The sequence below is a fragment of the Xiphophorus hellerii genome, chromosome 5 (genome assembly GCF_003331165.1).
Source record: "Xiphophorus hellerii strain 12219 chromosome 5, Xiphophorus_hellerii-4.1, whole genome shotgun sequence".
NCBI lineage: Eukaryota > Metazoa > Chordata > Actinopteri > Cyprinodontiformes > Poeciliidae > Xiphophorus > Xiphophorus hellerii.
The window spans coordinates 33,672,107-33,685,063 of NC_045676.1; the positions used below are offsets into that span (position 1 = coordinate 33,672,107).

Below are 12,957 nucleotides of genomic sequence, written 5' to 3' on the forward strand. Positions count from 1 at the left end.
GCTTACCCTTCTTTAGAAAAGCATCTCTACTTCAACACACCTGAGTCAAATCATCAGGTCATTAGCAGGACTGACCAAATTTGACTGCATGCTGAGGAGGTAATTCAGCCATTTGTGTGTTGGACCAGGAACACATCTAAAAGTTGCAGGACTCTGGCCCTTAATGGCTGGAAATGAAAACCCCTAGGAAAGCAATAAGATAACATTTTTGTACTTAAAACCTTTTAATTTGGCTTATATGCTCTTCTTAATTAGGAGAAAACGAAATTTTGGGTTTCCATTAGCTGCATGCAAACAGTGCAGCAAGAAAGTACTGTTACTCACAAAATAACATAGCTAAATACAGACTCTGCACAGAATGCTGTATTCCTACTTGCAATTGGAAAGTTGAGTGAAAGGAAAAAGTGTGTTAGAAAACATCCCACTCAAATGTTTCTATTGGCCTTCTGCAATTTTTTGTAAGTCTGAATATTAGGCTTCTGTTAACTGTAAGCTATAATGAATAAAACTGATAAACTTCATCTATTGACTAAACCCAAAGCCAGCCCAAGGCAAAGTGAACCAAACAGCTGCTTAGGGCCCCCAGGCTTCCAGAGGTCCTGGCCATAAGAGCTTGAATTTTAACATCTATATATTGAGAATGAAAATATTATCAATAGTTTCAGCACCAATTAACACTTAAATCTAAAATTGAAAGTAATTGGCTTACTTTGTAAAAGAGCAAGAATAATCTTCACAGTGTCTTTGTGTTTGAGCTTGATATTGTTCATAAATACATGTCAGCCAGCGCCAGGCCTCATGTTCTTAAACATGCCACGCTGTATAATGAATCTGTGTATTTCACTTATGGGGTTGCTGAGATGAATGCAGTGGTGAATGACATTCTGATTTACTGAGACGCATCTGTATACTTCAGTCAGTGTCAGATTATTTATTGGGTGTGAATCTGAAAAAAACATTGTCCAGTATTTCAGTACAAAATGTTCCCCGGTAAGAGCGGCTATTTGAGCCTGTGTGGCCCCTGCAGGCAAACTGCTTCTCTGCTGAGGGACAAGTCCATCCTGGAGAGGATGTGTGTGCCTTCTGTAATCCACTCTGTACTGTGACAATATGCGGAGCTCGAGGTTCAACTTGTGTTGCTGCAGACAGTGCTCTGCGCGCGCATGTGTGTGTATCTGTGGCAGCTCGAGCGACCAGCGCGGCAGGTTGTTTGCGACGGAGATACAGAGCTGCAAGCAGCGACACTTTGAGAACAGGGAAGCAGAGCCGCCGGAAGCAGCAGCAGCAGACGCGAGGTGGCCGCAGACAGCAAAAATCACCGGCAGCACGAGCGACAGACACCGAGGCGGCCAGCGGGGAGGAGAGACGGAGGAGGTGGATGAGGAGGAGGAGGAGGAGGAGGAGGAGGAGGTACCTGCACCCAGACTCGTTTTGCCCCGCCGCCTCCGTCACGTCTCCCTCCCTGTCGTCGCTCTCCTCACCCCTCGTACCTCTCGGACCGCTTCCTCGTTAAAATGGCTGACCCCAACAGCGACGGTGAGGTGCCGGAGAGCGCGCGCGGTTTCGCCCGCCAGGGAGCCCTCCGCCAGAAGAACGTGCACGAGGTGAAGAACCACAAGTTCATCGCGCGCTTCTTCAAGCAGCCGACCTTCTGCAGCCACTGCACGGACTTCATCTGGTGAGTGTGAGCGCGCGCTGCGAACCGAAAGGACACAGGTGATTCACTTGCTGCTGCCGCCGTCGTCGCTGCGGAAGGTCTGACCGGCCTCTCTGTACACCAACGCCGCAGTGCTTGTCTGTCACCATAAAACACGGCGATGCGCCATTCAATGCGACAGCACCGCGGGCCTTCTACATAGGGGCAGATGCGCTGCCTGCAGCCATACAGCACGCATGGCTGCTCGGCTTTCCTATTTTACTGCATCCCCCCCTCCGCCTCCACTTACACCAACCTCTGAAACTGGTGGAGGAATGCTGCTGGTTGCATGGGGCCCCGTCGCTGTTGCTGCTGCTTCTCAGTGTGCTGATTAATGTTTGCGGCTGGATATCTTTATATGTAGGGTATCTCTGTCAGCGAATTCCTCAAATTTCTCATCCCTGTTCTCTGTCCACAGGGGCTTTGGGAAGCAGGGATTCCAGTGCCAAGGTAGGGGCTCATTCACAATCCATACATGTCTGCTGTGGGTGTGTGGACTGATGTTTGCTGTCCAGGGGTGCATGGCATGTACGGTTAAATTACTTTTTTTATTTGAGGATTTGACAACGATCGATGAAAAATAAACTGATATGTGATCACATACACTGAATTGATTGTTTTTGAGTATCAAATTGAGACGGAAGGGGTGAAAAGGGCAATTTTTGGATGGAAAATAGAATGTAAGCTCGCCTGAGTCAGTGGAACAATAGAACAATGTCCAGTTCTGTACCATTATTTGCCTCTATATGGCTTTGTGTGTGAGTGAGTGTGAACTGATCTTAATATCCAGCATCACCTCCAGAAAGTGTTTAAAGGGATGACACACCTGTTCTGCTGTGGCACACCTTAAACCAAAAGACAACAACATTTCTGGAGCTTACATGGAGAAACAGCTTCTTTAATAGATAAATGTTGCTTTAAATTAATGTAAATAGAAAGGTTAGCAAACTTCAAGAATGGCATGTCTAAACAAAGAAGTTAATGTGAGAGCAGTAAAGAAATCTTCAAGAGATCACAGTGTGCTGCTCTATTCCATTTTCGAGGAAGGATTCCTAAAGACAATCAGCAGCTTGATTCTCTCAAACTTTTCTGATCATTTTGTTTTTTTTACCAGTTGCTAAACTGAGTTTGAATCTAGCTGAGATTGATCTACAATGTGTGTGTCTGAATCTGTAAAGTGCATTTAGATATGGCTTTGTTTTGAATGGGTACTTTATAAATAAGTTGATTGATTTAAAGATGAATTAGTTGAAACATTAAGAGTTAGAGCATGACATTCTGGGGTAATTTATGTCCCTCAGTTTACATTAAAACCTGTGAAAGTTGTGACCCAAAAATAGCAAAAACAAAATGCTAAATTTCAGGCATATTTTCAATGTATCAAAATAAAACCTTCAACAAATGATCTTTGATTAATATCCTGCCTTCATTCCAGGCGCTCTTAAAAACTCATGGCTTATTAGATCTAATCCACACATTAATAAATGGCACAAGCTTACATGTCTACAGTCAATTCTTCATCTGCGTTTTCTGCATTGTGAAAGTTATCTGGAAAGAGTTGTTTTAATTATTTTTGTGACAATGACGTGTTTTTGTGTTTGTTGCTAAAATTAAAATTGCGATCAATATATCCTTATTGCACAATACTTTTGTCATTAACATGGCAACAGGGAGAATTCTGCTTTGGAAAAAACATTATGTTTTCACTTTCATACTAGAATTCAAGAATTCAGATTCAAATTATTTCCAATATTTGTTGGAAGCCAAACCTTTTGCATAAAATCTGCTTGTTACTGGATGATCAATAATGTCTAAACAATTCGTGATTTTGGTCAGTTAAGAGTACAAAATGGATTTTTATATGTCAAATTAGAGAATAAAGAGAGAGAGTTTTTAAAATGCTTTTGTTTACCTTCTTCACATTCAGAAGTTTCATTAGTATTTGGTAGAGTTGCCTTTTAAATTTTTGACTTGTGTCGGACAAGCTTCTCACAATAGTTTGCTTGAATTTCAGCCCAGTCTGCCCAACTAAACCAGTGTAATTAAATCAAGCTTTCTGACTCACACACACCTTGTTGGCTCTTCCAACAAACTTCCCATTAGACTGAGATCAGGACTTTGTGATGGCAACTCCAAACCAAAGGCTTTGAAGTCCACAAGGCTCTTTAAACTGTAACTAATTTGGCAGTATGATTAGGGTCACTGTCCATTTGAAAGACCCAGTGGTGCCCAAACTGTAACTGTTTGCTTAACATGATGATGTTCAGGGTTTTTCCCCAGAAAACTTGCTGAGCCCAGCGGTCAGGGCGCCGAGGAGGTCCATCATGTTTTGTAATAAAAGATGTTAAGTAGACAGGAAATGTAAAAATATTACTGAGTAATTATATGTTACGGAAAACATCGACACTGGAATGCTACTTAAACTCACAACTAGTCTTAAAAACAACAAATCAAAAAATACAATTAAAATGAATATCAATTATTTGCACTTTTGTTTAATCCAAATTAAGACAGCGGCTTGATAAGGCCCCCAAAGGGCCATCCATCCATCCATCCATCCATCCATCCATCCATCCATCCATCCATCCATCCATCCATCCATCCATCCATCCATCCATCCATCCATCCATCCATCCATCCATCCATCCATCCATCCATCCATCCATCCATCCATCCATCCATCCATTTTCTGTACATCCATTTTCTGTATACCCTTGTCCCTAGTGGGGTCAGGAGAGGTGCTGGTGCCTATCTCCAGCGAACGTTTTGGGCGAAAGGTGGGGTCACCCTGTACAGGTCACAGTCTGTCGCAGGGCATCCAGGGGCCCAATAAATGCTAATATTTTAACACAGACCTGTAGTCTTCATAAATATAACATTTATTTGTTGAGATGCTCAATGCTACTAAATTTGATTTAATGGTTTCAGCATACATTAATTAAAATATTTTAAATTTTTTAACATTTAAATGTAAGATTTTATGGAACTGGCAGGTTTATTTTGTAAAAGTTCAAAGCTCAATATTCATAGTTCATAGTTTTGTTACCATAGCAACAATCTGATGCTGTGAGTTTAATGTTTGAGTTTGAGGTGCTTTTTCACAAATACAAATTAGTAAACTTCAATTACACTTATTGCTTTTTAGGTTGGCCAATTAAACTACTCCCTTCTCCAAAATTTCACTAAATCTAACACAGAAACTGTTAGAGGTGCTGATGTTTTTAGCAGCAAGATGGGCCCCTAAGTCAAATTCTGCTGGAAGCCTCATACAACCTTGGACCGGCCCTGCATGATGGGGCCAGTTAGAGATGCGCAACAAACGGGAGAATTAATTTAATGCTGCTAATGTGGCTTTAGTAGCTCTTCCATTTCGTGTCTGGTAAGATACTAAATATTATAAGACATAATATTCCTGTCTAATAAGCATCACAGAAACTGTTTTGGTTGCTGGAGTTTATTGGACGAGATTTTCAGATCTCCGTGCGGCTGTGGGCATTAATTCTGGCTGACTAAGTAGACAAAGCATTTGGTATGGTTCAATGCATTGTGTAACCGGAAAAATAATACAAAAAAACGATATAAAACCAGTGTGATGCGTGACTGCGAGGTGAGCGCGAAAGCTTCTCACTGGGCTGAACCTGCATGTTGAGGTTAGCGCCGGTTCATTAGCCACTAACGCTCCGGCCAACCGGGAACACAGACATGAACTTCATCAGCGCAGACAGAGCCGGGCGCTGGGCATCGTGTTGAGATGGAAATACCCCACATAATTCTTTGTCCACAAATATAAATCATTCTCATCGCTCGCTCAACCCTCACCTCTGAAAGCGCCGCTATAAGTTATTCCTGCTTTTCACATAGAGCTGCACAACCAGAGCTAACGCGGCGGGTTTTAAACTCTTACCTTGACGTATAGTTTTCCAAAGAAACATAATTCCTCACAGGGGGTTGATGTGTCCAGTTTGAGTGAAAGGAGGCGTGTGCAATTCACGCTGAGTTAAACTTCAGAGATCAAGCAGCGGCAGCGCGGGAGGCAACGCTCAGAGGTGCCAGCTGTGTGATTGGTCCACGCTCCCGGCTTTAAATGCATAAACTAAAAAGCTATCTTTTAGCAATAAATTTGCTCTGCCAGTGAAACGCTCAGAGCAAGAAAGACGTTTGCAATCCGGCTTAAAAATAAAAAAAGAAAAAAATTAATTATTATTTTCCTAAAAACAAAAACAAGCAACGCATTGCCTGGCAGGGGTGCTAGTAAAGCATGGCGGGCCGCCAGGCCTATAATACACTGGGGGAAACCTGAGCTGTTCCTTCCTCATGATGTTGTCTGACATGTGAAGTGCACCAGTCTCTCTTGAAGCAACACAGCCCAAGCATGATTCTTCCACTCCTGTACTTCACAGTTAGGATATTGTTTTCTGATATGCAATCTGTCCCTTTCCTCTTCAAAAGTAGAATATAAAAATACTCTTTGTTGTCCCACAGTGGGGGAATTCAGGTGTCATAGCAGCAAGTTAAGGTCTGCAGGAGCATGCCCATTCACCCAAAGGTAAAAAATAAGAACAAGAGGCTGTACAGGAAGGACAAATTACCAACATAACAATGCTCATAATGCCCAAACAGTTATATTTTTAGATTTATGAAACACAGATCTCTCAACATTAGATTTTGTTCCTGAGTTATTGCAAACAGTAATGTGTTGCTGTTGGAGTAATTGATTCTTCATTACTGAGTGGCAATTTGGGTCATGTTGGTACAGGACTTTCATTGTGGAAAATGAAAGTTATTACCAGCTGTTATTGTTTCAGGGTATACACTGTGTATGGAAATATGTAGTTTTAACTGCAAGTGCATAAAAACATTAATTAAAATACTTCTTGGTTCATGTAAATAAATCTAATCACAAAATTTAACAGCAACCTTCAGCCATGTTGCAAACAGGATCAGAAAATAATGTACATAATAAATGACATCCTGAATTACCTCTTTGCAGGGCAATAAAGGCTGTTTGTATTCTATTCCATTCTGGGTCATCCAAATTTCTTGAAACTCCAACCTGAACTGGTTAACACAGCTAATGGCCACTGACCTGCTGGTAGTAGCATACTGAGTATAAATGTCACAATGAGCAATAAATCAATTAATCACATGGTAATTTCCATTATCATGACAGTTTTTGTTGTTTCATTGTTTGTACCAAAGACTGGATGACAAAAGTCTTCAAGTCTGATGCTGTGGTCTCAGTTAGCCCGGCTATTTAAAGAACAGCTTTGTTTAGAAGCTAATGTTTTCATTCTGTCTGTTTTGTTTATTTATTTTGCATATTTAAAATGTCTTCCAGATCCAGTGTTAAATGGTTGTTGAAAGTTTATTGATCTTTGAGAGGGTGTACTTGACAATGGTCTCACATTATTGTTTATCACAGTAACCTTTGTGACAATTTATAATCCAGCAAAATTTGTTATTGCAACAGGCCTAACTAAGCATTTCTGTCTGGTGAAAGTTGTAGGAAGACCTGGAAATTTGTATGGGTGGCCGTGGCCCATCAGCCCTTTTTTTTGTGGTTGCACCACTGCTGCTGTTTGCTCTGGGTGTGTGTAATGCATGTCTGCACACTGTCAGTGACCTGTTGGCTCTCTCATTGAGGGCATCATTGTTTTGGCAGGCAGGTGTCAAACCTAAGGCAGGCTCTCGCCAACGTTGCTAAATGACAGGAAGAGGCTGAAGGGATCCGGAGTGAAATGTAAGAGTAGAAGAGGAGAGGGAGCAGGCGGTGAAAGCTGAGATGTCTGAAGAGATCATGCGAGGGAGACGCAGCAGAAAGTTAGATTTCTCGACAGATGCATCTCAACTGGAGTTGTGAAATGGTGGGCCTGTGTGTGTGTGGGTGGGCGGCTGCTCATTACAGTCATTGGTGAGTGGGTGGGTGGGTGTCTAGACATGGACGGCTGCACGAAATGGTTTTATAAAACATGCCCTTACAACATATAGTAGCATCCCTTCGCTGCTGTACTGCTGCGAAAGTTGTTCTGCTCCCAGTATCACTTCCTCTTCCTCACTGGTCCATCAAACACCCACCTGAACTCATCTGACCCTGGTCATGTGACCAGCTGCGTGAGGTTCAGGAAGAAGGCAACCACAGTTTCTGTATTAGCCTCCCTGGTTTGGAAGAGTTGTGTAAATCTGTGTTTTTAAGAGAAAAACTGAAGTAACTTCATTTCCTGAAGCTGCAGACTGATTTCTGTTTGACAGTCCTGGTGATGCTGCTGCAGGAAATGAAGTTGTGGGTAGAGAAAGCGTAACACTTCATGTGTGCACACAGTGTGTGGTGAGTTGCCCTGAGTTGATAGCACATGTGCGTACACACACAGTGAGGTAGCTCAGGTTTCCCGGTTTGTTTCGCATCTGATACCTGAAAACAGAAAACTCCTCTTCATGTTGAAAAGTTTTTGCACAAAAAACATGAGGATTTTTTTCTGTTGTGTGTGACTTAAACTCCTGACTAAAGTTCAGAGAAAAGATATAACCTTATCAGTTATGCATGCAGCCCAGGGAACTTCTATACATGCCTCCACAACATGCACAGTATCAGTCAAGTCTGTTTAGTTGTTAATGTCTGCAGGACAGCTGTCCAATCAGTACTCTTCCATCCTAATTGTGTGGGCTACAATCATTGATATGTATGGATTGTTTGCATTTGAGAAAAATTATATATTTGACATAAGTATGGTGTAGTTTTAATTTTCAAATTAGTGATACCAGAGAAAGCTGTCGTCTTATCTGTCACAATAACTACTTTTGCACCCGAAGCTACATGAAATTTAGATGTGCATATGTATCGACAAGTTGGAAGCAGCAGGGATGATGAGCAAACACACTGTTACAAGTGGCTCCTTCAACTGGATTTAGTGCTCTGTAAAGAATGTGAAAATTTCCTTCAGGGTAATTTATTAAATGATTATTTCTGTGTGAGGTAATTTTGGCTAGAATTCCAAAAGGTTCAACTAGAGAGTGAGAACCACTTTGACGGATGGATGTTGCAGGAAATGATGTAGCATGCACCAACAGACACGCACTTGCTTGCTTGGAAACCTCAGCTGAGTCGGTCACATGGTCATACATTGACACAGATTAATCTTTTTAATCTCAGGCATGCTCATCTGAGGCCCAACATTTAAAGAGACTCTTACGCAGTTCTATGTTTTTGTTTAATAACAAAAGAGAGGACCTTTAAATCAAAGCATTAATGCATTATTAGTTTTAAAACAATTTTTATTTTTAGCAGTGCAGATTCTGAATTGGAGCACAAATGATGTGGGCACATAAACTATGCATTTACCTGTTTTGCACAGTAAAAAGGCACAGAAATAAAAACATCTCAGTCAGTTAGAATATCAGCTAATTTTTTCTTTTTAATAATAAAAAAGTGAAACTAATATATTCTTTACAATCAGTGATCTATTCACGTCTTTGCATCTACTCAGTTTGATGACCATGACTTATAGATGATAAAACCCACAATTTAGTTTCTCAGAAAAGTAGAATATTATGTCAGATGAATAGGTCTTTTTTAACATGGAAGTGTCAGCCTTGAGGTACTACAATAGCAGGAGGCTGTGGTTCTGCAGGCGTGGTTGTCTGTCATCTACTTCAAATCTACTTCATGCTGTTCGGTAGCATGGGCAGGTGCCAAGTCCTGCTGGAAAAAGAAAACTAGCATCTCCATAAATTCAGTGATCAAAGAGAACATATGATGTGCTCTGAAGTTTCCTGGTAAAGGCCTACGCTGACTTGGACACAAGGAGTCAACACAGGCACATAACATGGCTCCCTAAATCATTACTGGCTGTGGAAACTTCTGCCTGGAACTCAAACAACTTTAGCTTAGGGACCCTTATTTTCTGTTGGGAACTTTTCTTCGATTCAATAAACACGTAAAAAACAGTCTGATACTGTTACGGTAAATCAAACGTTAGTGCAATCACAATATATATCCACTTCCACACCATTGATTCGTTCATGTTAAATTCTCTCGCTGCTGCTCTATTCCCGTGTTCTACTGCGTGACTGATCACCTTGAGCTTAAACTCTGCGTCGTAAGTGTGTCTCTTAATGGGAGCCATTTTGGGGTCTTTACACAAAACCCAGCGTGCACCGCGCGCTTCTTCTTCTACGGGGGAAAATGAAGTCGGCGGCTGCTTACCGTAGTTGCAAGACCTGTTGTGGCTCAATATTGGCCCATATATAAGGCGCACCGGATTATAAGGCGCACTCTCGGCTTTTGACAAAATTGAAGGTTTTTAGTTGCGCCTTATAGTGCGGAAAATACGATAATTTAAAAATCATTTGGTGAAGTGAAAATGGGGAGAAAATTGAAACATAATGTCTTTTTTTAAGAAGAATCAGAAGGCTGCATGTTACTGATAATTATTATTTAAAACTTCTGTGTAGAAAATCTGTCTCGGTTTCACTTTGATGAACAGGGTCACTTCCTTTAGATTGCTTGTCATGTCTCAGTTCTGTCTCAGTTCTGATTCATACAATCTTGTCTGCATCAATTAAAGGCCATGAACAGGAGCAAAATAACCACATTTTGCTCTGTTACATATCCATTACTGTTGTCTATGTTTAAAAATCAGGTTTGTCAGTAGCTGACTATTTTTATCTTATTTGTTTATGGGTCTTATTTTTAGCACATTGAATATTTGTGTGCCTATATATTGCAGAAGGTTGGTTGGAGCCAGAGGTCGTGTTAATGGAATATTGGACCATGCGTTCCATATTGGACGTATGTTTTTTTTTTTTGTTGTTGTTGCTTTTTTTAAAACAGAAAAGTGTGAAGCCTGTCCCTCATTTTAACAGGTTATAATTCACATCCTTAACTGATGCACATGTGCAGACATGATAAACTTTATGTACAGAGTTTATTGCAGAGGCAACCAAAATCAATCAATAAAAAAATAATTTCTGAATATCATCTCATGGACTCTGAACTAAATGTGTCTTACTGACAGGGAGCTGACAGCTTGTTGAAGAGTTATGGACCGGACGCTTTGGAGCGTCTGGTTCAGAGGCGCATTCCAAACACGTTTAATTCCAGTCTCTAGTAGTACATACAGAACAGAGAAAAAAAGCAACAGGGCCATGCAGAGACCTTTGGAGGGGCGGGGGCTCAAAGTTAAAAGGGGGCTCATTGAACAAGATCTTAAAACACTGTACAATAAAATAGCAACAACCCAATATTCATATAAAGTCAACTAGTACTGAAAAATTCTTTAAAAAACAAAAGATTACCAGAATAATGTGGCGCATGATGTTGGTCTTTTCATCCATCCAACTGATCACGTCCCCCTGCGTATTGAAGCTTCTAACCTGGCAGGTGTACGCTCTTATAAAGCGTAAAGCGTGACTCGACTTTATCCATTTTTAGGGCAAGGAAATCAATGATATATAAGATTAGTTTTCCCACTGAAAATCTGTTTGACAGCAGAAACATAGTTCAAGCTGAGGCTATTTCTGCCGCCGTCTGTGGGTTCATCCCGCAGTCAAAGAGCTATGGAGCATCCAGGTGGCTGCACTGAATTGAACTAATTAAATGGGATTCATTCATAATATGTATTGTTTATGATGTTCCAACATGTGGAATTGTGCTCACTGTAATAATTTGACTAGAATATGTCCAGCTATCCAAGATGAGCATATGCAGTCATCGGTACCTGCTAGTGTTAAAAAAGAAAAGAAAAGAAAAAGTTAGACTCGACTTTGTGCAACTTATTGGACCTGCTCAACTGCTGATGAAAAGTTCTGGGATAATGTTCTATTTTTTGTTCTTTACTTCTGAATAATAGACTTAGTCTAAGTGATATTTATGTCATTATTTGCCGTTAATATTGCTAATAAAGCTTGTAAGTTGCTGTGAAGCATTTTCACTTAATGTGCCTATTACGTCACTGTGACTAGTCGACGTCGACTCCATTTATTTATCATTTTATTGTTGAGTATATGAATATGCAACCCCTAAGGACTTGACACATGGGAGTGACAAACAGCGAAAGACTAGAGTTTTCTGTGACATCAGACAGCAACAAAAGTTTCATATTTTTCGTAGTGGAGTAAGTTTCTCTTAGTGTCTGTTGACTCCTAGGAGATTACATTACTTGCTATCAAATCAAATCAAATTTTATTTGTATAGCACATTTCAGCAGCAAGGCATTTCAACGTGCTTTACGTCATTACAAACACAGAAACACAATGCAATATAGAATCAACAATCAAAACACGACATTAAGTCAAGTTCCATCAATAAATTTGTAATTGATTACATTTCAAATACAATTCTAAACAGGTGGGTTTTTAGTCGAGATTTAAAAGAAGTCAGTGTTTCAGATGTCTTACAGTTTTCTGGAAGTTTGTTCCAAATTTGTGGTGCATAGATGCTGAAAGCTGCTTCTCCTCGTTTGGTTCTGGCTCTGGGGATGCAGAGCAGAACCAGAAGACCTGAGAGGTCTGGAAGGTTGATACAACAACAGCAGATCTTTGATGTATTGTGGTGCTAAGCCATTCAGTGATTTATAAACTAACAACAGTATTTTAAAGTCTATTCTTTGAGCTACAGGGAGCCAGTGGAGGGACTTTAAAACTTGTGATGTGCTCTATCTTCCTGGTTTTAGTGAGAACACGAGCAGCAGCATTCTGGATCAGCTGCAGCTGTTTAATTGATTTGTTGGACAGACCTGTGAAGACGCTGTTGCAATAATCAATACGACTGAAGATAAACGAATGGATGAGTTTCTCTAGATCTGGCTGAGACATTAGTCCTTTAATCCTGGAAATGTTCTTCAGGTGATAGAAGGCCAACTTTGTGACTGTCTTTATGTGGCTCTGGAGGTTCAGGTCAGAGTCCATCACTACTCCTAGGTTTCAGGCCTGATCGCTGGTTTTCAGTTGTAATAACTGAAGCTGTGCATTGACTCTAGATCTATAACTCTAGATCATTAACTCTAGATCTATAACTCTAGATCATTCCACTTTAGGTCCAAAAATAATAACTTCAGTTTTGTTTCTGTTCAGCTGGAGAAAGTTTTGGCACATCCACACATTTATCTGTTCTAAGCATCTGTTCAGTGATTGGATGGGGTCAAAGGTCACCTGGTGACATCGTAATGTAGAGCTGTGTGTCATCTGCATAGTTATGGTAGCTAATATTATTTCCTGTTATAACCTCAGCTAGTGGGAGCATATAAATATTGAAAAAGAGGCGTCCT

General features: G+C 40.7%; 1 protein-coding gene across 2 annotated transcripts in view; it reads left to right on the plus strand.

Moving 5' to 3' along the window:
- Positions 1-1,158: 1,158 nt before the first annotated feature.
- Positions 1,159-12,957, plus strand: part of LOC116719433 (protein kinase C beta type-like) — a 109,811-nt gene continuing 98,012 nt past the window's right edge. Inside the window, exons 1-2 of one of the 2 annotated variants that reach the window (XM_032561946.1) lie at positions 1,159-1,678; positions 2,115-2,146. In XM_032561946.1, coding sequence (XP_032417837.1) covers positions 1,515-1,678; positions 2,115-2,146 — 196 coding nt within the window. In that variant the 5' untranslated portion in view covers positions 1,159-1,514. The remainder of the gene's footprint in view (positions 1,679-2,114; positions 2,147-12,957) is intronic. The other variant, XM_032561945.1, reaches the window with a different exon arrangement.